At 42.4% G+C, this 27,591-nt stretch overlaps 1 protein-coding gene across 2 annotated transcripts in view; it reads right to left on the bottom strand.

Annotated features, from left to right (window-relative positions):
* The window catches only part of SH3PXD2B (SH3 and PX domains 2B), a 291,253-nt gene extending 287,774 nt beyond the window's left edge, over positions 1-3,479 (bottom strand). For both annotated transcript variants that reach the window (XM_069244643.1, XM_069244644.1), the window contains exon 1: positions 3,123-3,479. In XM_069244643.1, coding sequence (XP_069100744.1) covers positions 3,123-3,194 — 72 coding nt within the window. In that variant the 5' untranslated portion in view covers positions 3,195-3,479. The remainder of the gene's footprint in view (positions 1-3,122) is intronic.
* Between the last annotated feature and the right edge of the window lie 24,112 nt (positions 3,480-27,591).

Below are 27,591 nucleotides of genomic sequence, written 5' to 3'. Positions count from 1 at the left end.
CCCAAGACCAACATATAAATGTATTATTTCGCACAAAAGTAAGATTCATTGTAAATGTACAAATGTGTTTTTACCTATAGCATTCTTCTTTGTTCTCTTCTGTCCAGCCTTCAGTCCCAATTCAGAGACTAAACTTCTTTAGGCATCTAATTTCTTTTGCCAGGTACATGATCACAGTTTTTCCTCTAATCTGACACCACTTGATTTGTCAGCGGTTTTTGACGCACAGTATTTCTTCTTCGGTTTCTATCTTCCTTCGGTATTGTGGAGTGATCCCCATCTTGGATCCAACACAATGTCTCAGCTTTTACTTATTTATCTCTTGAAGTGCACACGTGGTTCTCCTCATGTGTGCCACCGTTATTCTTCCATTGTATTTCTCTTTAATATTAGTCATTTCATGTTCTGGTGTTAGTACGCATCTTTATGACAATATTCAGACATCATCCCTGTCCCTTCTTTCATTAGTTTTCTCAATCATCTGGTTGAATGTCTTACAGCTGCTGAGGAACGGGTGGGTGAGCACCCCCCTTCTTTTCCCGTAATCCTCATCCTGTGTTACTTTCATCTATTTCCTTCACTTCTCTTACTCAAGCTTGTGGACTTTTTATAATTTAAAGTACTTCTCAAGGATTTACATTCTGTAGGAATAATGACCCAATCAAGTTATATTGTCCTTTGAACATATACACGTATTCCACTGAATCCTGCATCATTGTATACACTTCCCAAAAAAGCTGTTTACAGAAATAGAACAAATGATACCAAGTGCAATTCGATAGAGTCTAGAGTATTTGCTTAAACTACCTCTAATCCTAATTTGTGACCCCCAGTTTATGACCCCTGCCACTATTACATAGTTTTGTGTTCAAATGGATGGTGGGGACCGCCTAAAAATCTTGTCCCTATGGCCCATAACAACCTTAATCTTTTCCAGTGTGTCCTTGCTGAGCTGTTTGTGCGGGCAATTAGGCAGTCACATGAGACGTGAAAACCCCCGGGCGCCTAGTATTCTTGCAGGGGATTCAGCCATTTGCCCTGATTTTCACGGGCATTGTATTGTTCTAATACAAAGCATGGCTCAAGCTTTCCACCACCAATTATTTTATTGCTACTATTATCCTTGAAGGCGTTTATCAGTCACCCTTCACGCGTTTCTAATCTCAAAGGCCCGTTAAATGCATCGCGATGATGATACACAAACAGGGAAGAGTGAAGCCTCTGATTGGTGGACATATCAGAGGGATGCTCGTCTTGGCTATGGCCACCTCACTGAAAGTGACACACGCCCATATGGAAATTGACATTTTAACTACTTCTCAAAACCACTGCAACTAACTGGAAGGTTTTCTTGGCTTAAAAATTGTAAAAGCGCAGATTCCTCTTTTATACGTTTCGGGGTGAAACTGCTCAAAAGAAAAGTAGATGGGAAATCTTTATGTTCCACTGAAGAATCCAGAGGATGTTTTAATCTGCGCCCGTGGACCACTGTCATTGTTTAATGGGGTCGCTGTATATACATTTTGTCCACGTGTCAGTTTGGGCTGTGGTAGAGGGAAGGCGGCTGGCTGGTTTCTGCAATCTCTGCAGCCCCTGAGGCCCCGCCCTCTTCTCTGCCCCTCTATCCTTCCATCACTGCAGAACTGGCACTGGCTGCTTGTTAAAAGTGGTCATTATTTCTCATTCTGGGGGCTCAGTATGGCATACTTCGGAAAAGCACGGCGGCTTTGCACATCTGAGCACGTGGGACTTGTATTGCGAACGTGAAGCACGCACAGTGCGTTCACAGACGTGCACCCAAAGGGATCCGCTGCGGAATGACAGGAGGTAACTCTGTTCAACCGGAAATGCTGGCACACGGGTGCCCACCTGAGCGGGGTAGCGTGACTTACTAACTATGTAAACCTACCCACCCCACATGCCACCCAAGTTGCTGCAAAGAATGGAAACACGTTGTCTTCCCTTCCCGCTGCAGGAATTAAGTCTCTCCCAGCGAGGATATATTGCACATTACATACACCCACAAAGATCTGGTGTGGGCATAAATCACCCACCCACGATGCAAGGGCTGCTCCCAACAGTTCGGATGTCTGCAACCTCCCTTCACACTTTGCATCTGATCTGTGTACTGACAGCAATCTTCCCACTAACCTGCGAGTGGCCTGCCACCACTCGCCTGAAGCCAGATTCCTGGACATCTTTCTTATGTGCCCAACAAACCCCGTTCCCTCCATTTTAATCTTTACCCAGTTATAGATCCACTGACTCTCAGGACACCCAAATAACACTCTGGGTACGTATTCCGGACCTCAACCCTTCCCCGCTTAACTAATATTGGATAATCACACCCCTCCCGTGTTTATATTTTATAAGTGAAACACCCCAGCCTCCGTCAACAGTTGTGACGAGCATCGCCTTAACCCACTCTGCACCTGGAACCAGCCTCTCCCTTCTACCCCTAGCACACTCCGCATCTAGAACCATCCTCTCCCTTCTACCCCTAGCACACTCCGCATCTGGAACCATCCTCTCCCTTCTACCCCTAGCACACTCCGCATCTGGAACCAGCCTCTCCCTTCCACCCCTAGCACACTCCGCATCTGGAACCAGCATCTCCCTTCTACCCCTAGCACACTCCGCATCTGGAACCATCCTCTCCCTTCTACCCCTAGCACACTCCGCATCTGGAACCAGCCTCTCCCTTCCACCCCTAGCACACTCCGCATCTGGAACCAGCCTCTCCCTTCTACCCCTAGCACACTCCGCATCTGGAACCAGCCTCTCCCTTCCACCCCTAGCACACTCCGCATCAGGAATTGGCCCTTCCCTTTGATGTGCGGTTAGCAGGTCACCGGTTGATCTGTGTGCAGACGAGCCCCGGCCCAGGAACACACACGGGGGTGATTCGAAGAGAGGCATTCGGGAACAGAGAGAAGGCCAGGATACACCAATCACAGACAGTTCACCTATTTCTTAGGTGCAGATTCACTCTCCGTGCCTCCTGCCTCATATTTTACCCCTCGCACCCCCGAGTCCGCTCCCTGTGCACAGCACCCCTCCTGCACCGAACCCCCCTAGCCCACCACCCCTGGCCCTCTCGTCCTGTCACGGGATGTACTCACATAGTGCTTGTTGGGGACGCGCCTCTTCTGCACATCCAGCACCTGGACCTCCACGACGCTCCTCCGGGGCATGGCTCAGCCTGCCCCCGCCTCGGAGTGAACTCTCCCGATTGAGTGCAGCTTTGAGAGGACGGGGTGAACTCCAGCACCGGGCGCTGAGGCCGGGTGTCGAAGTGAGGGGCTCGGGAAGGTGGGAACGGAGCTGGGGACGAGGGAGGCCGAGTGAGCGGGTGCTCTGGGCCGGCTGGGCTCTCAGTCCGGGATGTCAGTCCCAGCTCTCCCTTTCTTTTCTTCCTTTCCTTCCCAGAGCTCCGGGCTGGCTCAGCAGCGAGAGCGAGGACCCCGCCCGTGCATACCCACCCACACCCTATCCCAGCTCTCAAGGGGCGGCCCTTCCTAGCAGCCCCAGCCCAGAGATCCGGCCCTTTAAAGCAGCAGAGCAGCGAATGTTCCCAAGGAAGGGATTTCTTGCTCTTGTGTTTAACGCACCCCTACAAAACACTGAAGGCAGACGAGGCGCTGTACCAGCGCGTCCAAGGAGCACCCGCGGCGCTGCACTCCTGGATGGTACAAAGTGACACACACTGTCACCTAGTCTTGGATTTTTTTTAATTTTAAACTGCAATTTTGAAAGTACAAATTCGTATCTGCAATGCACCTAAAATGCCCGGACTAATTGCAAGTGTTACAAAAAAAAACATGACGGCGGTGAGCTCTGTCTGTATACGATGGCTCCAGACTGCGGCGCCACCCGAGATCTTCGGTGCTCTGCCTTGTTTGATGCACTCCATGTGCGGTCCTGACTACTTCGTTTCCATCTGAGCCAGTTCTGGAAGAGTGGGAACAGCCCCGATTTCGGTTCCAACAGCTGTTTTTGAGGCAGTATTTGGATCCAGGCCAGCCCGTACATTTCATCCCACCTGTGTCTCGCCATGAACGTCAATTCACTAAAATGCCAGGAGTACAGCATCCATTTTAGGACATCGTCATTCCTCACTCCTCATCCCTACTTCTTATCCCAGCTTCTCATCCCTGCTTCTCATACATTATCCCTAATTCTCATTCTTCATCCCTACTTCTCATCCCTGCGTCTCATCCCTGCTTCTCATCCATCATCCCTACTTCTCATCCATCACTTCTACTTCTCATCCATCATACATCATCCCTACTTCTCTTCCATCATCCCTGTTTCTCATCCATCGTGCATCATTCCTCCTTCTCTTTCATCATCCCTGTTTCTCTTCCATCATCCCTACTTCTTATCCCTTCGACTCATCCCTGCTTCTCATCCATCATCCCTACTTCTCATCCATCATACACCATCTCTACTTCTCATCCATCATACACCATCTCTACTTCTCATCCATCATACATCATCCCTACTTCTCATCCATCATACACCATCTCTACTTCTCATCCATCATTCATACTTCTCATCCCTCATACATCATCCCTACTTCTCTTCCATCATCCCTATTTCTTATCCCTGCGTCTCATCCCTGCTTCTCATTCATCATCCCTACTTCTCATCCATCATATATCATCCCTACTTCTCCTCCATCATCCCTGCTTTTCATCCATCGTATATCATTCCTCCTTCTCTTCCATCATCCCTTCTTCTCTTCCATCATCCCTACTTCTCATGGATTATCCCTGCTTCTTTTCCATCATCCCTACTTCTCATCTACCATACATCATCCCTACTTCCCAACAATCATTCCTGCTTCTCATCCCTCATCCCTGATTCTCATCCATCATCCCTGCTTCTCTTCCATCATCCCTACTTCTCCTCCATCATCCCTGCTTCTCTTCCATCATCCCCACTTCTCATCCCTGCTTCTCATCCTTTCTTCTCATCCATCTTTCATCATTCTTACTTCATATGCATCAGCCATCATCCCTACTCCTCATTCATCATCACTGCTTCTCTTCCATCATCCCTACTTCTCATCCATAATCCCTGCTTCTCTTCCATCATCCCTACTTCTCATCCCTGCTTCTCATCCCTTCTTCTCATCCATCTTTCATCATTCTTACTTCTTATGCATCAGCCATCATTCCTACTCCTCATTCATCATCACTACCCCTCATTCCTCATCCCTCAGTTATACCAACACATTTTCAGTTTTGTGAAACACACCTTCACACTGACTGGCTGGCAATAACCAATCAGAGTTATGAGAGAGGCCAAGCAGCTGGCATTTGCGGCTAAGAGCTCCGCTTTGAACAAAAGCTCTTTCACAGACCTTAGCTGTATGTCAGCACTGGAAAACCTTTCATGGGTTGTCATGTGATTTATGAATCGGACAAATAGATATGGAAATATGTTTTTATTGGGTGATCTAAATGGAGCCGCTATCATAGATCTGTGTATTAGAAAAAGGAAATTGCATCTATATCATTCTATAGGTGGAGCATGCCTAGTGATGTATGCGCACCCCTACAGAATGACTCCCAATGCTATACAGCATCAGCAAAAACCCTTGTGCTTTTACCAAAACTCTCTGTCGTCATAAAAAAAACCAGATGGGTTAAATAAGTGAGACCTATTGGCTTTGCCAATGCTTGTTCTTTTATGTTCCCAATCCGATTTCCTGTGCTGGCTGTTACAAGAGGTCATCCTCTTTGAATTCTTACATTGAATGTGTTTTCCTGCACAGACAGCAGCCTCAAGTCGGATAGAGAGAGGTCTACTCTTATCAGCGAGTCTATTGCTAACATTTCTCACTTAATTGTCCTTTCAGATGACTCACTTGACCAATTAATCACTGTGCTTGAGCGCATTTGACCACTGCTGCCATGGGGATGTGGACACAGTTCTTGTGCTGGTGCATACTGGTGCTTACTGGTGCCCCAGAATGTGTGAGTATATGAGAGGACACAATGAAAGCACATTAGCGGCAACATTCCGGCACTTTAGTGGCTCTCTGCATTATTTACAGCCAAATGTCTGCCAGGGCTACATGTGGGACGAGGATTCCAGTGACTTCCTTCCTATCGAAATGGTAGAGTTGAAGCATGTGATATAAAGTGCGCTGCTGTGCAGCATGCCTGAAAGTTAGGGGAAAAAGCTCTACGACGCATCAGTGCTGACCAAGAGAAGCAGTAATTCTCTTTTATTAGTATGGGATTATTCTCTGCCTTCACAAAAAAATGTGATTATCTCACTTCCAAGGTGAAGTTTGCCATGTTTACCGGAGTGAAAACAGCACCAAAATGGCCATGCAGAGCAGGGAGTGCAGTTTGCATCTTTGTAGCATCTTGACACCTGATGGGGTGACTTTTGGGTGCATTTTTGCTGGTGCGACAGGAGGGGACAAGCAATGAAGGGGGGGGTGGGCAGTGGACCGGTCAAGCAACAATGGAGGAGGAGGGCGGGGGTCAGGGCAAGCACCAATGCAGGAGGTGGGAGGGAGTGCAAGTAAAAGGAAAAAAGTAACTCTGAACGTGGCGAGCAGTGGAAGGACACTGGCAGGGAAGCAGTACTTGGAGTGGGTAGAGTTAAAGGTAGGTGAGGGAGACATGGGGGCTCGGGGTGGATGGGGTAAAGGGATGTGAGAGTGCTGGATGGCTCATAGGTGGATGGAAGTAAAGGGAGGTGAGGGTGATGAGGTTTAATGGGTGGGTAGAAGGTGACTCGAAGTTTTAAGGGTGGGTAGAAGTAAATGGAGGTGAGGGTGACTTGAGCGTTCAGGGATGGTTAGAGGTGAGGGGAGGGTGACTTTAGGGTTCAATAGTTGATAGAGATGTAGGGAGGTGTGGGTGATAAGGGCTCAGGGTGGGTAGAGGTAAAGGGAAATTAGGGTGACGAGGGTTCGGGGGTAGGTAGGAGTAAAATGAGGTGAGGGTGACTTGAAGGCTCAAGGTAATTAGAGTTGAGGTTAACTTGAAGTTTCCACTGTGGGTAGAGGTAAAGTGAGTTGATGGTTACGTGAGAGTTTGGGGCAGGTAAAAGGAGGTTAGGCTGACTTGAGCGCTGGGATTGTTAGAGGTAAGGGGAGTGAGGGTGACTTGAGGGGTTGGAGTGGGTAAAGATAAAGGCAGGTAAGGGTGAAGTAATCTCAGGTGAGTAGAGATAGAGGAAGATGAGGGTGACTTGAGGGTTTAGAGGTGGGTGGACGTAAAACAAATAAATGTAACACAGCAGCAAAAGCTCAGCTCTTGGATGTACCAAGAAGTGTGAGCTTCAGCTTTGATGGTTGCAAATTTTCTTGCAAGAAAAAGCAGAAAAAGGTACCACAATCCAAGTGACAGCAGCAGGGTAGAACGTTAATCTAGAAATTAATCAGTATTTAGTGCATGCTCCAGAGCGAAAACAGAAACACACAGACTTGAAGTGAAGCAGACAGAAGCTGACATGCTCTCACCAATGAAAAAGAACAAAATAAATGTAACAAGAAAGACAAGCAATGATAAGTAACGAGCTGGCTAAGAGCCCTTTCAGAGTTTTTTTTCTAAGAAACAGAAGTTTGTTACAAGTGACAGCGCATGCATGCTATCTCATGCGTAACCTAAAAGGTAAGGGGAGTGAGGATGACTTGAGGGCTTGGGGTGCGTAGAGGTCAAGGGAGGTGAGGGTGACGACCGTTTAGAGGTGGGTAGAGGTAAAGGGAGGTGAGGGTAACTTGAGAGTGGGTAAAGATAAAGGGAGATGAGGACCAGACTTATCTACACCCACTTTCTCTGTATGGGCTATCCGTTAATCTAATATTGACTAATTTCTTGGCTGAAGGACTGGAATATAGTTGTTTAATAGCTTGGATAAAGCTCTGATCTGTCCTATAGAAACTCAGCGCATACCAAAGATGCGGTTAGTTAACACAGTCAAAAGCTTTAGAAGCGTCTATCGTCATGAAAGCCAATGGTGCATGTTGGATGACCATATTGGCTGTATAGCCTCTCTAGCCAATTCTACTGTGTCCCCTTGTGATGAAGCCTTTATGGTAATTCTGGATCAAGATCATGATCAGGAGTAATGTATTTACTATATTTGAAAAAAAGGATTGAGATTAGCTTAGGACATTAAGGATAGAGATTGGGCAATAGTTTCGGCATCTAAGTGGGCTGTTCCCGGGCTTTGGGACTGTTGATATAGTGGCATCATCCCAACTCTCAGTAATAGGCTCCCATTTCAAAGCAGAAGTAACAAAAGTAGCAATGGTGCCTTGATAACTGATGTCAGAATGTAATAAATCCCAGAAGGGAGACTATCAGGACCATCTGACTTGCCCCTCTTTGCTACGCAGCTACAAGTTTCGACCTGTCTATCCATTCACATTTGGTGTTATTTTACAGACTAATATTCTGGAACACTCTCTCTGTCTTCTCAGGGCAGCCTAACCCAGACTCCACCCTCCAACGCAGAGGTAAGGGGGGCTGGGTAAGCCACAAGGAGGAAGGAGTCGAGACTGCTAACAGCATAGTGCTCTTATTCCCTCCACTCTAAGGAAGAGGTACAACACTGGAGCCAGGTTACCACAAAGGGCTTATATTATAGATAAGTAATACTGCAATTCACACTGAAGCACACCATCATTCCGGGAAATGATAATTATAAAACCCTGAGCTGCTCTAACGTTCAGTGAAGTTTGGATGGGTTGCCTTTTATGCCGGAGACAGAGGTGTGCTATCAGGGGTCAGTTGAGGGTGGGCCTCTGCCAGGCTAGAAAGTAACAGGAGATATACAGGTCAAACCCTCTTGGCGTGCTTGAAGACAAGGCATCAATCCAAGATTGGTTTCCTGGAGCTCTCCTGCAATTTGCATCTACATATCCCTCCCTGCAGGGATTTTGACCATGGGATAGCTGAACTCCTCTTGAAAATGTCCATGGTCTTATCTTTATATATCAGTCCTGGCAGTCCGTGGTGCAAGGAAGCTGGCATGGGTTGAGAAAATGATTAACCTACTCTGGGTGGCAAGGCAAAACAGTGTAGGGACACAGAGATGTGGGCACCAGTCATAAAAATGAGAGAAGGCCACATTTTACTGAGCACAGCCTTATTCAGCTAGATTTCCTATTTCAATAAATAACATGTGTATCAACTTATACCTTCTCTCTAAGTTTTCTAAAGATTGTTGAGAAAGGGCTTCTGCCTTCTGCCTTCCTTATCTCTGAACACAAGAATACCTTTTCTGAAGTAATTGAATGGATTTTCTGACCAATAATATCATCTATGGCAATGTGTCTAAAGCTTCTACACAAGTAATTGCCCTCTAGTTCTCTCAAATTTCGTGATTGCAGTGACTTTTGACTCCCTAGCTGTCTCTTCTCTTAATTTTGTATTACAATTTGTGCGTGGAATAATTAGTCTGTCTTGAAAAGGAACACTATCACCTCCTCATAACTCAACTTCAATAAGGGTGGCTTCTGTTCTAACTAGATCTTCAAGTCTCCCCATTTCTTCTTTGCCGTTTTCTGTCCCTGCCAGGAGATTTCGGTTAATAGCCCCCTAAGAAAGGCCTTAAAGGTATCCAATGTTAAATTTAATAATGATATATCTATATTAAGCATAAACACAACCTTACTTCAATAATTCTGAAACTTTTACCTGATTAATATGAAACTCACCAAACTGCTTTACGCCCAAATCTCCAAATGTCTCTCAATGCAGTACTATGCATGAGGTCTCTCAGTGCTCTCTAAGTTCACTGTTTACTTGAGAGCACATATTTGGATGTTCAATCTAGTGGTCCCTCTACGACCACTTTAAAGTAACCAAATATTAGGACTGGGAAAAGGAAGTTGGCTATGGCTAAGTCTGTTTAAGTAATCAGGTCTGGGTTGTCATCATTGGGGACATAAAAGATCCATAAAACTAACTGTACACCTTTGATCCTAAGTGATGCTAACAGCCACCTACATTGGGTATCTGCCACTAGTAATGTCAATGTAGACCAAGAGAACATTTAATAATTATAGCCGCATCTCTATTGTTATGTGCATCATCGGTGATTCCATTTTTGAGACCCTCATGTGTGCCAACTCATGTGAGGAAACCAGTCTTATATTGCTTCAAGGCTCATTCAGGGGTCACAAACAATTAGGCGTTTCACCTATGTGCATCACAATAGAATTTGAAATTTGTCTTATAATTCTGATCATCGTTATATGATTGAAAGTTCACTAAGTCGTGCATGGAAATTGTCATGCGACTCCCCTTTTTTGTACTGTGATTGCCTCAAAATGAGTCTTTTACTCTGGGTTAATTGAAAGGTTTATGTGGACAGTGCAGCCATAACCTTTTTATAATAATTTCCATCCGAATGTCAGGCAGAGTTGGAGGGAGTTCAAATATTTCCTCTCTTGTGTAGTTAATACCTTGAACATTTTTCTAATCTGCCTGTCCAGATTTTCCACCTTGATATCATCAAGGTCAGTGACACCAGCTCGCTGGAAGTTCAGCGTGTGCAGTGTAAGGTATTCGCTGTTGTGTGCAACATCTTTGTTCACTCGTTCTTCAGCTTCTCATAGCCGACCACTGCCAAAAGGACACTCTTGACCTTACTTGACGCCACTTGGGTTCTGTGAGTTAACTCAACTTGCCTGCTAGTCATTGTGCATGAACAAGACTTATACAGCATGGATTCAGCTCTCTCACTGGAGAGGGACACACCCTGTGCTAAGGCGGACGGGGTCCAGAGCACATCAAAACCCTCTTTTAATATTTGTTGCAACTTAAAGCCAGAAGTTGTGAGTGGCATGCATGTGACAGGGTCCAACGTGGGACATCTGGGATCCACGTATGTCTACAGAACACAACACTCATAAATAATTTGAATCCTTTCCAAATGCAACACTGTTGTCATATAAATCCTGACCACCATAACCAAACGCAGCTGCCAGGAAGGTGGATTAGCCAGTGATATTTGGGGTGCGTGAATCTCAAATTTCTCATCTAAAAAGTAGGTCTGCAGGGTGAGTTGGTGAGAAGACCAAGTTAGACAAAAGAGTGTCCGCATGAGGATTAGGGTCAGTACTGATTTTCATTAGGTGTGTCTCTGGAGCTGATTTAGAGTGTGGCGGACAGGCACTTCGTTGCATCAGCAACAGAGTACCTGACTGACAAACTTAAGTTCCATACTCCCGACTCGGGTCAGGTGGGTCTAAAGGTTTACACAGATACAGTAAAATTTACTCCATAGCTGTAAAACTTCCTCTGCCGGCCCAACAGAGTAGTGGTATCAGAAGCAAGCCATTCAACTTCCTGCGCACATACGGATGTTTCTTTTTTTTTTTTTTTTTACTTCAGTCACTGCCAGGTATATCCTTGCAGTTAGAGACAGTAAAAAAAAAAAATTACTCCTGCCCCACGGGAAAAAGGCTCTCCTGGTGTATATGTGTAGGGGGGGGGGGGGGGGGGGGTCATTAGTATTTTTTTTTTTCAACAACAATCTATGGGGGAAAAGTTTGTTTTTGCAAAATAAACAACTTTGGAAAAGTTTGACAGCCAGTCATCGTGTTTCATAGTGCCATCCATCACACTTTCCTATATTGACAGAAATCATCATGATGGCAGTTCCTGCCAATGTATAAAAATGTCCAAGAGCCGGCGGATATCTCTATATTTGACTGACAGAGTAAATGCACAGTGGCAGACGTAAAATACTTCACTTCCTTGTCTGCCTGTACTCTGTCTGCCAAACCATAGATCAGATTCTCTGTTTAGGTTGGCACAGTGGGTAAAAACCCATGGTTTAGAATGCTACCCTGAGGGATTACCAGTGGGTAGACTATTTGCAATCATCCATCCCATCTCCATTTATGTGTTCGATTGCCAGTAGTTTAAGGAAACCTAACACTGGCACATCTTTCCATGCCTACTACTGCCCATGTTTGAGAATTCTAAAAATTAGAAATTTGCATTCATTCTCAGAGTACGTATATAGGTGAAGATTTACTACTCTTATGGTAAACTGGCCACTATATTTAAGTCCTGTTCCAGAAAATGAACAAGATAAAACCTCTTAGTAAAATCGGGAAGATGAGAGAAAAACCTTCACAGACAGCGTGGATCGGACTCAAGACCCCCTTACCCCACTACCAAGCCAAGTATAGATTTGTTTGCAAGGGTGTCACACCCCTAAAGCTCCTTCTAAAGCTACGCCTCTGGCAGCAGCCCATTAAGAGAGAGGTCTTCACAAGGTGATTTGAGCGAAAGTGTTTTTGACTTTATCTATCTTGACTATCATGTAAAAAAATAATGCATAGACTGGCTGCCATTCACCCAGCTTCTCATAGTGCCATGCGTAACTGGGCTCCTCATGACTCCATCCTTCTGGCACTGGCTCCAGTGCATTGGTGTTTTGACTACATTTCAATTTCCCAGTGATATTGCCTGAGGCCCTTTCACTAATTCTGTGGTCTGCTGAATCTTTTTTTCTCAATTCTAAGGGGTGAAGAGTAACAAATTTCAATGTCATCAAACAGTTTCTTTATAACCCAAATGTAAAATAATAACATTCAGAGTCAATTCATAGGGTTAAATGCATTATTACAGATTCAAAGTTATCGTTAAATAAATGAGTCTCAAAACCATAGTATAAACATATAAAATCACTAAAGGAGAATTAAAGTGCCACACAATGTTAAACCTAGTTAGCATATACAAGGCTAAAACTTAAATTGAAAAGATACAAAAGATCAGGAAAAGGAGATGATTCTTGGTCATGAGAGCCAAACACCCCTCCCTAACAATTTAAACTAAACTCTAACCACCCTAACACTAGAAATATTTGAGAAGGGTCTGCGAACATAAATTCACTTGAATATTCTGTCAAGAGAGATGTGATGGCATGAGGCCACATAAATTATGAGGTATATACCTCAGAAGGGTCCGTCAACCCTAAAGATAGGAATGGGTCTGAATCTTCACTAACCAATACCTCCTTAAATCACAATTTACCAGGGCAATGGCGTCACAGTTGAAGCTTCTCGAATGAAACCCTAATTAAAATTAATTGGAAGTTACAATTTCCAAACCCTGACGCATCCCATTTTGATACTTTTTGGTCTCAGCAAATTCAAAAAAGTTAAGACAGCCAAGCTTCCAGAACACTTCTCTCTTATTTCTTGCATAGTTCCTCCTAGGCTTTCATTATTTCACGCACAGTAAGCTTTTTGTTGACTCTGGCTCCACTCTTAACACCCGCACCTTGAAAGAAACATTTAAGAAAAAACCAACTCCACAATGAATGTTAAATGGAAAAAGAAAATGATATGTGTAGGCCTTCACTCCAGCCACATTAATAAAACATGATCTTAGTTTCAAATTAAATAAATTCTAAACACTACATTTAAGAACATACAAGGCGAGTATGCAAAATAATACTATTAAAATGTTAGTCTCGAAAAGATAATCATAAAATGTTGATTATATGCCATAAACAAAGATGCACTCCACTCACATGCTTTGCAGTGCAGGAATTAAATGGATGGTATTAAATGTTACACAAAATGTGGCCACCATCTTGTGACCACAAAAAAATTGATTACCCCCTCACATTCTTTTCCCCAGAGACATAGTGGCACAGCCAAACTACTCTCTTTCACCAGCAATGCTTTGTGCTGCCATATGTGCAGTTCACTGGAGTCTGTATTGTTCTCTGCTTTGGCTTCCTACTGCATTCTGAACAGCACTACATGCTGCAGCAGATTCCATTGGTCTACTCTATGTAGTGCTTGATGTTCTTCTGTGTCAAATTGCATTTTACTCTTTAGTTCACATACTGCTATCTTGTCCTACATTCTGTCTTTCACTGCACCTAAGCTGTCCCCTCCATCCTACACTTTGCACTGATGTAGCCTGTGCTGTCAACTGACCTGTTGTGGTGTCTTCCACTCTGCATCCTGTACAACACACTGCATTGCTCAATACTATGCTAATCTCTGTTTTTCCTTCTACATACTTTTGCACTACACTCTGCTACACAACAAGCTATTCTTTATGCTGTTTCCTGCACTACTCCCTGTTTGGTAAAAGGTTTTGTGCATCCTAAGGAGTTCACTGCCTTTTCCCATCTCCCCATCCTGTGAACAGAACCAACATTTGTTTCAGTCCTTACATATCATCTAAGTGCGACTGTACAGCATTTCTTTCAAATTCCATTCAGGAACGAGGGTCCTCCTTGAGGTATCTAGTTTCTTCTGATTCAGTCACCTAGTACAAAATGTAGTTCTGACCCTGTTCAGGCATATAAAATGTTACTTTATCTGGAAATAGATTTCATTTAGTCAACCTGTGCTACTGAATAAATATTCAGAATCACTCTTCGTAGAGGCCGGATATCTCAGTGCAAATTAATGCTTAGATTAACTTCACAAGTATATGAGTATCTGGGTGTGAATCAGCACTCATATTCACCCCAGGAACTAGTGTCTGAGTGTGAATCAACGCTCAGATTCACTTTCTGGACATAGGTGTATCCGGTTGTAAATCAAAACTCAGATTCACTCCCCGGAGAGTCCTGATATTTGTGTATCTGAGTGCAAATTAACACTCAGACTCACTCTCTGGACATATGAGTAAATGGGTGTGAATCACCAATCTGATTCACTCCCTGAACATATGAGTATCTGGTTGTGAATCAACACTCAGAGTCACTCACCGCATATCAACATCAAAGAGAGGGACAGGGAGAATTAAAGGTCCGGTGCACAGTCTCCCTAGGTATCGATGAACAATAAAGAGTACACTGTTCCTTACAAAAAGAGGGAAACCCACTGGTTTAGGAGCAAGAGCCCTCACACATCCATTCAGATGTTATGCCTCATCATCGGGGTGCTCCTCGTCAGACCGGGCTCCCTGTGAGGGGGCTCTTTGCCGGAGATCTTTTATGGTCACTGCCGTGGTGGAATAGGTGAGACTAAAACCTACAGGCAGGCAATAGCTCAAGACAGGAGAGAATTAAAATTGGTTCTGTACCCCCTGGGGAGACCGTCAGACATTGCAGCGCCGGTCTGACGAGGAGCGCCCCGATGATGAAGCATGACAACCGAATGGATGTGTGAGAACTCTTGCTCCTAAACCAGTGGGTTTCCCTCTTTTTGTTGGGAACAGTGTACTCTTTATTGTTCATCACTCACCGGATAGTCTAGACATTTGTGTGTTTGAGTGCACATTACCGCTCAGATTCTCTCTCTGGACAAATGAATAGCTGCCAGTGAATCAGCTCCCAGATTCAACCTCTGGACATAGGTGTATCTGAGACTGGACATTTGTATGCAGCATGTGGAAGATTGTCAAGGGGACTGTGTGTGACTAATTTGAATGCTGAATTTACTACTATTAAACTTTCATATATTTTGGATTAAGGGTTTGCGTAGAATTTAACTAATATAGAAAATAATGTGCGCTTTGGAAAATGTGCCCACTTGAGTGACCACCATTAAAGTACGAAGTGTCATTATTAAATGCTTATTAATAATAACTGAAGTGTCTATGTTTAGGTCATTGAAATATTGTATTATATTAATGAGTTTGCATTATGTGTTTGCTTAATTAATTTTAGGCCTCAACTTAGCGAGGTTTGGGCCTAGTTTTGCACAGTCTCATGTTAAGCTGCACTGCTTAATAAAATTGTGGGGATGTATGTCTAGAGAATTCAATTCATGTATTATTTTCACTGCGTTGACCAAACGTTAGAAAATGTTTTTAACTTTCTCATGAGAACTGCCTGCTTGGATATCTTGTATTAGTGGTTGATACACTGTATAGTTTGATGCGTGAAACAGCGATGTTCCCAGGAGCTAACAATGGATGCACTAGCTGGAGAACGGATGGATACATTTTTTTACTTAATGAGCCTGACGGTGGGAACAGGAGAAGAGGAGCCAATGATCAACATGTGAAAGACGATTTAGCTATATCTTAGATTGGGAAATGAATTCTTATTGGACTAATGCTAAACGTACGATTCCTTGACCAATGGCAATGTGGAAAGTTCTTTAGGCGATTTTGATTTTGATTTACCTCGACTGCACAGAGAAAAGTGTGCATATTCCTACTTTGATTGATTCCCCCGTAGAGGTTCATTCCATTTGGTATGGGGAGCTGAACAGTTCCTGATGATTTATTTCTATTTTTAACTTTATTGTCAAACTTCAAATGCTGAATGCTGATCCCTTAGATATTGCTTCTTAAATGGTTCAGGTAGTTTATAGTCCCCGTTTTCTGAACCATTCCCTTTCACAGCCCGTTGCTGAAGTTGTCCAAACCGATGTCCAACTGACGAAGATAATCACAACTTGCTGATCCATATGAGGAGAGGTATAACAAAATGCTATTGTTCTTGTAAGTTTGTTCTTTGTTTCTAGGTATCAACCGCTATGTGATAGAACCATTTTAGATGTTTTCCAAATTTATGTTCACTAAATTGTTTTGCATGAAGTCCAAACGTGTTATTCTAATTAGAAGGTTAGTTAGGAGACCCTGAAATGTTAGCAGGTTGCTATTAACAGATAATTAATGTTGCTCAGTTGCTGAAATTAGATGGATGCTATTTCTATTGCACAGGTATTCTTGTTATGGATTTGTACTGTGACCCTTGAATGTTTAGTGAGCAATGCGTTAGCTAAATTGAGATTCTTTCGAAGATTTGATCAGCCAGTGTTGTTCTTATATGTTTATCAGTTGATGTTGAGACTAATTTACATGACGTTAGCGTTGTTAATATAGGGAAATAAACTTTCTAACTTTTACATAAAGGTGTGGTTATTCGTGGCCTAATGGATCATGGTGTGTAAAGATTTCTGACTCCAAAGAATATGTGATGATATTTATTGATTACGCTGATGTAGTTGCAATGGATTTGGGACTAATGGTGGAATCATTCTAAGCACAGTCAAAAGGCCCATTGAACCTCTAATGCTTTCCCTTATAAATTAATAATAAAAGATCAAATAATGACAGATGCACTATCAGAGATGGTAGCAGAGTAGTATGGTTTGTCTCCTTAAGAACTAAAGTTGTTTCCTTAGAAATAGGTAGAAGAGTAGGACGTCTGTCTCCCTAGGAGGCCATCATAGAGTCCTTTGCATGGCTGTCTCCTTAAGAGCCCATCATAAGGCCTGGTGCATAGTTAGTCTCCTTAAGAGCCCATCATAAGGTCCTTTTTTACCTTTAAAAATGGTAAGAGAGTTGGATGGGTAGTCTCCCTAAGAGATCAAAATAATTCACAGATTTGGTAAGAGAAACTGGTAAAGGTTAAGATTTTCAGGTTCAATGATATACCGTAGAGAGAAAATGTCACCCTAATAACCTACCAATGACTTTCCCAGAACCTTGGATTCTGCCAATGCTTGTTTGAGGATGTTCTCAGGTTCTATTGACAGTGTGAATGAAATAGGTTATGCGCTTGCACAGCTTAAGCACATTGCAGGTGAATTGTGATGTTTGTGAGGGTTAGGGAGTTTGTGTACTCCAAATTAAGTTGTTGAAGGAGTTTGCGTACTCCAACGTGTGAGAGTAGGGAAGTTGTCCAACTTCACATTTGTGTGGTGCTTTATGCTCAAAAATTGTCCATGTGATTGTTGGTATTGGGACCCTGCATGGTCTTAAGACTCAGGAGTATTGAATAAGTGTATGTGACATTTGGTTTATGTTGTAATTTGTCTGATAAATTGGTCAATAGGGCTTGGTTGACAAACTCAATAGTGCATATTAGAGTGAGCGAAAGGTTTTCTGACCAAGATTTGGGAAGTCGTATGTCCACCCAGACAGACCAAACGATCAGTTGAGAATGAAATTTGCTGGTCGAATTTTTCTTGCGAGTCAGGGAAACTGAGATAGCAGGAGTATCTGTTAGAGCGAAATGCCGCAGTGAAAAATCAGTAAGGTTTCTGAAGCGATTGTGTTACCCTACCTGTAGTAAACAGACAAATTGGGTTTTGATTTGTTTAGTGTTCGCAACATTTGCATTTAGTTTGGCGTGAAATTGAGTTGAGGAGGGCAAGCAGACTTTGTCAGCCGCTGTACAGTCATTGGAGCTTCGCTGGGATAGGTTTGTTAGTGAGAAGAGTCGCGAACGATTGGCGGACAACCATGAAGCATAATTCTTCTAGAAAGTAGATGAAAAGGATTTTGGGATTGAAAGTCACTTTCTGATTTGATTGAAAATAGCGTAATTTCTAGAAGATTACATTTTTCAAAGCTTTAAAGATACGTTTATTCCAATAGAATAGGGCATATTACACCGCCAGAAGGTACACCCGCCTATATTGTATTTGAAGAACAGGGTGCTGCGCCAGGTCTTTGGCTGAAACCGTGGTGCTAAGAAATGGAAAGAGATGGGAGCTTAGCATTCCCTGCCCATGGAACATTTAATTTGAGGATTTTAGAGAATTTGAGGAGAGTGCTGTATGATTTGAAACTCCTCAGAGACCTACCCAATTTGAAGCATGAGCGATTTGGGAACTAAAAGCTAGACAAAAACAGCAGCTGAAGTTGAGAGACGAATGAGAAAAACTGAGAAGACACTAGCAGAGGCTAGATGGGATAGTAGGCAGAAATTTTGGAGAACTGAGACTTTACAGGGAATTAAGTTGTTTCCTGCAATCACACAAGAGAACGGGAATTAGACTAAGAAGAGTACTAGGAAGAGGAATTCTTACCCTTCAGATGAGAGAGAGCAGAAATCCATAGAGTCTAGGAAGTCTTTGACACACATTGAAGAGTCAGATGATGAGTTTATTTTGCAGTTATTGAGAAATCGTCCCCCACCGTATGCAGCACATGAGAGAAGCTCAAGCACCAGTATAGATCCTACAGCCCGATGCCAATTAAATCTACACAGAACCAGATTCTGGTTAGTCATAATATTCCAGCTACTTCAGTGATTCAGAGGCCTATGCCCCAGATGGATATTCCCAGAATGTATCCAGATGTACCTATTATAGATACCGCAACAACCCTAGTAGTGCCGACAGGACAAGTTTACCAGAAGCCAACATTGGTCCAGATAGAGTCTAGCCGGAATTTGATGTCCCCAATACAGATACAGACAATCCTGAGACACCCCCCATAACATGATCACAGACAGAAATGTCTGCATTGATTAGTCAGAGTACAGGAGGAATGTACCCAAGAGATCCACATGCCCGATCAAGTCAAGATGCAGTGTCAGTACCAGTTACCATAGGTACAGTTATACAATTTTTCGCCCAGAGAAACAATAAGAACAGTAAGCAGAAAACCCTGAACCCAAGCCTAGTGAGGGAAAGACTCAAAGAGGGTGCAAGAATGGTAACTCCCATGAGACCAACATTTGATGGAGACCAACATTTAATTGATTTAAGTCCTTTCAGGACTCCTCCAAATAATGAGGTGAGATCATACATAGGTCCTAACCCACGCATGGTGACTCCTGAGACCCCAAGTCTAACATTACAGCAAGTGCCAGGTGTAAGCAATAACCACCTTTCATTATAGGGTTTGACAGCTCAACAGTTAATCGAATGGTTAGAAAAGTTGAGTAGCACCCAAGGAGATTCTAGCAAGGGACGTGCCCTGAATTTGACGAGACTTAGACTAGAGGCAGAAGACCTAATTGAGGGAACGATGGGGTTGGATAGAATTGACACGTTCAAAGTAGATGAGTTGTGCTATGTGTGCAAACTGATTACTAACAAAGCAGTAATATTACATCAGAAATTAGCAGATTTAGCAGAAAAATATGACATACCGATTGAGAAGACTAAGCACTTGAAGAGAAGTTACAGGTTAGATTTTGACATAAAGGATTTTGAGAACATGAGAGTCCTGGGAATGAAAATTCACCTTAGGGAATTAATTCAGAGCATTCAAACATGGGGAACATTAGATAAATGTGAAGGCAGAGGGGCAAAGAAAAGAGACAAGAGAAAAAGGGATTTTGTGAATCTTACTGCAAATGTACAGCAGGTTGAGGACCCAGTTAAAATTCTACCAAAGAGGGAGATTCTTGGAAGGAATTTCGTCCATTTCCCTTGGAGCAGAAGTGATATTCTGTCATTTACAAATGATTATCCCAGATTGAGAGAGAGGCCAGTAGAGTGGTACCAGCAAACAGAAAGGTGTGTGAAGCTCGCCAAATGCTTGTGGGAAGATTTGAACACCCTGTTAGAAATAGTGGTTCCAACAGACTTATGGGTCAAGTGCAAGAGGAGCATAGATTGGCCAACAAAAGAACCTCAGAGAGATCTGGCTACAGGTGTACCATCTCCTGACGTAATGAAATATTACTATAAGGTGGTTGAATTTTTTAAAACAAGAATTTTGCCCAAGAACATTGATTGGCAGAGAATAGACACAACAGCTCAGGAGGCGAAGGAGTCAATACATGCATACTATGAGAGATTGTTGCAGGTGTTCAAACATTACAGTGGGACAGAAGCAATTGAACCTTAAGACATGATTTATTTTGTGTTCAGGTCTGTTGAAGGACTGAGACCCAAAATTAGCCAGATGATTAAGAGTCATTTGATTTACTGGCAAGCGAAGTCGATTGATGAGTGATGAGACTGAGTTGAAGCAGAGAAAGTTGAAAGAGAAGGCAATGGTGATGCAGATTTAAGCTGCACAAACAGGGATGCATGGAAGTTTTCCACAGCAGCAGCAAGGAAACATGTTCTTTCAGAATCAAGCAAGAGGTCGAGGTCATGGTGGAAGTGGGAATGTGAACCATGGTCCTGATTTGAATATAGTGGTTGTTCAGAATGATGTGAAAGAAATGAAGAGATTTTTGCAATGTCACGCTTGCGGAGGCCTCGGACATTGGAAACGGGAGTGTCCAATGTTAGAACAAGAAGGTGTTGTTCCGCAAACAAGTGAAATCAATTATTTTCCAAATATGAGAGGACCAAGAATGAGTGGCCACAATCCACATTTTCAAAGCAATATGAATCAGGTGTAAGGTTTTGAGCACATGTAACAGATGCAAATGCCACGTTTGCAGATGCCCCAGTCGCAGCAAATGCAACTGCAAGTTCTATTGGTACCTAGAAAGCAAATTCAAACACCTCAAGCCCCAATGGCAGCAGGTGATGCTTCCTCAGCAGGTCACAGGTCAAAGGTTTAATCAAAAGAATAATACACTACACCAATTCCCATTACACAGTGAGGATGGAATAAACGATGGCTGGGTGAGTAAGAGTTCGGATGAAGAAGAATGCGTGTTAGCAGCTTCACTAGAGATAGATCAGAAAAGTCTATACATGAAGGAAAAGGTAATGGGTCACAACGTTTCATTTCTTGTTGACACAGGAGCTACACGCTCTACAGTGAGAACTAAAACTTTCCAGACCTGCCTCTTTCAGGGAAAAGAGTCCAGATTGTGAGAGTTGCAAACCAGTATTGGACCAACCGAATTACAGAACAAGTTCAAGTTGAAATTTGCAACTTTAAAGGATTTCACAAATTCGTAGTTTGCGACTCGAGTCTGGTATCCTTATTAGGAAGGGACTTGTGCAAAACAAACTGTTCAATTACTTGCTCAAATGATGGAATTGCCATTCAGACAAATAGTGATGTTGAAGATGACTTGTCTACAGAAACAGACCATGATACAGTGAATGAGGAGTACTCTTTGATTAGTTTCTTTCCAGGGTTCACAATGAGAGATCTTCCTTGTGATTTACATGGAAAGATTAAAATGAAAGTGTGGCATTTTACATGAAAGGACATTGGTCTAATCAAAGGAGTGGAGCCAGTTAAAATCCCAATAAAGCCAAATGTGATTTCCCCCCAGATTCCTCATTACCATATGACTCAAGAGACAATTGAAGAGATTGCACCCATAATTGCAGAATTTGTAAACCAAGGTGTTTTGAAAGAGGTGCCGAGCAGCCCATGTAATTCACCGATAATGGTATTATGGAAGCCATGTGGAAAATTTCGAATTGTTCAAGATTTAAGGAAGGTAAATGATATTGTGATTCAGTGTTGTCCATTGGTGCCAAATGCAGCAGTAATTTTGTTTCAAATTCCATGCAATGCTGAATGGTTCACTGTAATAGACCTGTCACAAGCATTCTTTTCTGTATCTCTTCATGAGGATAGTCAATTTCTTTTTTGTCTTACATTTTGGATCAAGTCTACCATTGGTGCAGAATTTCTCAAGGGTCTTCAGAGTCACCGTCCATTTTCAACCAGAACCTAAAAAGGAACCTGAAGTCATTGGAAATGCCTTTCCAATCGACTATAGTTCAGTACGTTGATGATTTATCAATTGCATCAATGACAAGAAAGGCATGTAAGTATGATACTATTGCCTTACTGAATTACTTAGGGATGAATGGGCATTAAGTGTCCCCAGCTAAATTACAGTACTATCAGAAAGAAGTGAAATATTTTGGTCACCTGACTGAGAAGAGAACTAGAAAAATCTCACGAGAAAGGGTCACAGCAATATTGCAGATGAATCCCCCAGCAACCCAGAGAGAAGTCAGGATGTTTTGGGGAATTATGAGCTATTCTCGCCAGTGCATTCTCAACTTTTCAGTCATTTCAGATCCAATGCAGAACCTGACTCACAAAAAAGTTACTGATCCCATGGTGTTAGACCAAGCCTGTATGAAACCCTTTATTGAGTTGAGAGAACATCTGTGCAAAGTCACAGCTTTGGGAATGCCTGACTACACTAAACCTTTCATGTTGTTTTGTCATGTGCGTGACGCATGTTCATTGTCTGTTCTGACTCAAATCCATGGTGGCGTAAACCGCCCAGTAGAATATGTTTCGGCTACTTTGGAACCAGTTGCAGCAGCCTTACCAGGTTGTCTGCGTACAGTCGCTGCGGTTGGACTAAACCTCACTCAGAGTGAGAGCATTGTGATGGGACATCCTTTAACTGTCATGGTCCCTCACACCATTGAAGTTTTACTCACTGAACCAAGCCTCAGGATCTAGCTAATGCCAGGCTGAAACGTTATGAGACTGTCATCCTGGGTTCCCTAAATGTATTGTTACAAAGGTGTACAGTGCTTAACCCAGCAACTTTACTTCCAAAAAAAACATTGAAGTTGACAAATTGAAAGAAGTTGAAGATGATTGCCTGGAGGTAACTGACTTGTGCACAAAACCAAGACCTGACATTGAAGATACCCGATTAGAAGAAAATGACCAAATTGTTTTTGTTGATGGTTTCTGTTTAAGAGATAACATGGCAACATTGAGAGTAGGATATGCTGTGTGCACAATTTCTGGTATACTTGAAGCATCTTGGCTCCAAAGAGTGTATTCTGCACAAGTGGCGGAATTGGTAGCCTTTACTAGAGCATGCCATATTTCTGCACAGCTTAAAGTTACCATTTATAGGGACAGCCAGTACAGATTTGGAATAGTGCATGACTTTGGCCTGCTGTGGTAACAGAGAGGTTTCCTGACCTCTTCTGGTTCACCAGTTAGAAATGGTGAAAGAATTCATGACTTGTTGCAAGCCATTCAAATGCCTGAAAAGATTGATGTGGTGAAATGTAGTGTGTATCTGAAGTCACAAGATTTTGTGTCAATGTGATATGGATATGCGGATCAAGTCACAAGGTTTTGCGCGTTGAACTGTACATCCTTGAAAGATAAGTGGGAATTGTTACCCGAAGAAGAAATGTGCCCAAGTTATGCATTATATGTTATACATGTTACCTTGGAAGAATTGAAAACTCTACAGGATAATGTTGACAAATATGAGAAAAAAAACTAGATAAAGTTTAAATCTGTTCAACGTGAGGATGATGTCTGGGTGTCCGGGGGGGGCGGGGTGACAAGTGGTTCTGCCTAATAGTTTGCTAACTCAAATGGCTAGATATTATAAGGGTCAAGCACATGTTGGGAGGGATGCCATGGTTTGTACTTTGAAACAATCTTGGTTCAATCTAAAGTTTAGACAGGTTGCCAAAGCAGTTTGATATCAATGCATCATCTGTCAGCAAATGAACGTGGGTAAAGGGACAGTGGTCAATTTGAACGACATTGGAAGAGCGGGAGGTCCATTTAGCAGAATGCAGAAGGATTTCATTGAGGTACCTGTGTGTGGAGGATTGAGATATGTGTTGGTGATTGTTTGTATCTTTGGCCACTGGATTGAAGCTTACCCTACACAAAGAAATGACAGCCTGACAGTAGCAAAGTTACTGCTTAGGAAACAGATACCATATTTTGGGTTTCCGGTCTCTTCAGCATAAGATAGAGGAAGTCACTTCAACAATCAAGTAATTAAATTACTATGTTCAGCTTTAAGCATTGAGCAGACGTTGTATTTTAGCTACCGCCCTGAAGCCTCAGGACTTGTAGAGCAGATGAATGGTACTTTGAAATCAAGAATGTGAAAGTGTGTGCGTCCACGAATCTGAAATGGCCTGATGCACTGCTGTTAGTTCTGATGACTATGAGAAACACACCCAACAGGAAAACAGGACTGTCGCCGCATGAAATCCTCATGGGCAGAGCAATAAGTTTGCCAGCAGTTCCTGCAAATGCTCTTTTGAACATGACAGATGATATGGTGTTGGACTACTGCCAAGGTCTGGCTGATGTGGTTGCAATTTCTCTCATCAGGTGGAAGCAACCACACTGCAACTTTCTCAGGATCAAAGCCACAACTTGAAAGCAGGAGACTGGGAGATTAGGTTGTGACCAGAAAACACGTGAGGAAAACTTGTTTAGAGCCTCAGTGGAAAGGCCCTTTCTAAGTAGTAGTGATTACTACTACAACTGTAAAGTGTGCTGGAGTTCCGAATTCGACTCATGCCAGACATACCCGGAAAGTACCCTGTCCGTTGGACAATGAAGAAGAGTTGTTGAGAGTACCACTGACTCCCAGACAGTACCTAAGCTCAGAGAAGGAAACAGGAGAATCAGAAACTGAATCTGAGCAGAGTGAAGCCAGTGCAAACACTCCTGTGAGAGACAAAGTGGAAGACTTACAGGAGAGTGCCAGTGAAACAACCTCAACTGAGGTAGCAGGAGAGTCTTGTCAGAGGAGGGCTCTTCCAGAAGCAGATGGTCTTGTGAGACAAACAGAGCAAATGACAAACCCGGTAAAGAGTTGGGGCGGATCACAGCCAAAACGATCTGACTCCTCCCAAACCAGTCGCAGGTATGTCAAGAGAAAATCCTGTAGAGCAAAGAGAAGTTACAAGTCCAACACTGAAAAGGGCTTTGACAAAAGGTACACTGAAAGGAGATGAGTGGCTAAAATCACAAGCAAAGAGGAAAGAAGCAATTACAGTGACAACAATCGAGAAAGAAATAGACACAAAAAGAAGAGAAGATTTGAGTGACGGAGAGCTAAATGGAGATCCAAGATTGAAAAGAAAGAGAATTGCAAATCGAAGGTATGCAGGTCCTGAATGGGCGTCTGCAACAACAAGTGAATGGCAAAGTGATTTTTTGTCTTTTTATTTTGATTGAAACATTCCAGGTCAATGTTTTGGCACTCTGAAGAAGATCAATGAACTGAACTTTGAAAACTGTAAATTTTAAAAAAGAACAAAGAGAGACTATTTGAAGTAAACGGGAAATTACTTTTTTTGAAATAACTTGATTTGAAAAGCTGCTAAATCGATTTTGACAAGCTACCTATTTTTGACAAAAGGGTCCTTGAAGAAAGACTGAAAGCTGTAAATAACTGCTAAAAGAAGAGTGAAGATTTGGTTTGGATTTTTGCTACATAGTTATAATTTGTCTTCTACTTTCTGATTCTTTACAGCCCATAAGTATCCTTAGCCAACAGGGTAGGAAGAATAGGTGCTGTAAATACAGATGTATTGGTTTGGCGTTTGTATGCATGATATTGTGTCTGGTGTTGATTGTGAGTATGACTGTTCTTGACAAGGTTGTGGCCAAGCATACCTCTGCATTAGAGATAACTACTGCACTCACAGAAGTAGATAGGTTTATGATAGATGAAAAATATTTGCACATAGACAGTACCCAAGGAGAACTTTCCTCTAATGTTTTCTATCACTTATTGCAGGAGTATGTTGAGACGATGGATGCGAAAGATTGTTATGTTTGTACACAGATTCCTTCATCAGTAGAGGAAAGAGTTACTTATCATAGTTTGCCCCTTACGTATGGAATAAGTTGTAGTCTTTCACTAACAAGATTCTATAACTAGGTGTACATGCAATACTTCTACCTAAATTATGATGTTGTATTTTCGTTTGTCCCTATAATTAAGTACCTGAGTAGAGTAGACAAGGAAAACACCATAGAATTAGTAAGAGGATTCTTTGAACCTACATTGACATTTGGCACGTCTTAAGGGCACAGGAACAATTTAACATGCTTGCTCATACCTATAGAAAAGAGTTTCTTAGATCAGACAGATGACAGAAGGAAGGCATCAAAGGGGAAATTAGAAAAGGACTTAGAGAAAATAACCTTTAGAAATGACCATGCATTTAGTGACATAAAGACAAGAAAGAGATTAGTTTTAGATGCACAACACGTAAGAAAGCTGTGTGTATATAGGTCTAACTCTAAAACTGATATATTGTTTATGGATATGAGTGAATGTAGGCATGTGTTTTTGGTTCAGAGTAAATGGACATTCATGTTAAATGGACAAGACCCAGCAATTCCAGGAGTTTATTACATCTGGAGTCCAAATGCATATTTCAGTCTTCCTAGAGGATGGTATGGCACATGTTACTTGAGGATAGTTTTCCCAAAGATTTATCAACTTGAGAACCTGAGTAAGATACCTAAATTGACTGAATTACATCCAGCTGGCGTATTTGGAAGCATTTTTTGGAGCAGTGACTCCTTCAGTGGGAGTTATTCTGAATTCTTTGAAAATGCGAAAGTTGTCTACTATTGTGGATAACACGCTGACAAATATTTAGATAAAAAATGGATGCAGTAAGATCCATGACTCTTCAGAACCACCTTGCGTTAGACATCCTTTTAGTAAAGGAGGGCGGAGTTTGTAAAATGCTGAATTCGCAACATTGTTGCTCATATATACCTAACAATAGTAAAGAATTAGAAGCCTTATTAATTATATGAACCATTCCCTTTCACATCACGTTGCTGATGTTGACCGAACCGATGTCCAACTAACGAAGATAATCGCAGCTTGCTGATCCATATGAGGAAAGGAATGCTATTGTTCTTGTTGTAAGTTTGTTCTTTGTTTCTAGGTACCAACCGCTATTTGATAGAGCCATAGTTAGATGTTTTCCAAATTTCTGTTGCCTAAATTGTTTTGCATGAAGTCCAAACATGCTATTCTTATCAGAAGGTTAGTTAGGAGACCTCAAAATGTTAGCAGGGTGCTATTAACAGTTAATTGATGTTGCTCAGTTGCTGAATTTATATGTATGCTATTTCTATTGCGCAGGTATTCTGGCTATCGATTTGCACTGTGACTCTCCAATGTTTAGTGATCAATACGTTAGCTAAATTGAGATTCTTTAGAAGATTTGGTCAACCAGTGTTGTTCTTACATGTTTATCAGTTGGTGTTGAGACTTTAGCATTGTTAATATAGGGAA

This window comes from Pleurodeles waltl, chromosome 7 (genome assembly GCF_031143425.1).
Source record: "Pleurodeles waltl isolate 20211129_DDA chromosome 7, aPleWal1.hap1.20221129, whole genome shotgun sequence".
Lineage (NCBI taxonomy): Eukaryota > Metazoa > Chordata > Amphibia > Caudata > Salamandridae > Pleurodeles > Pleurodeles waltl.
The sequence above is the reverse complement of the archived record's forward strand: the minus strand, read 5'-3'. Positions and strand labels throughout refer to the sequence as shown.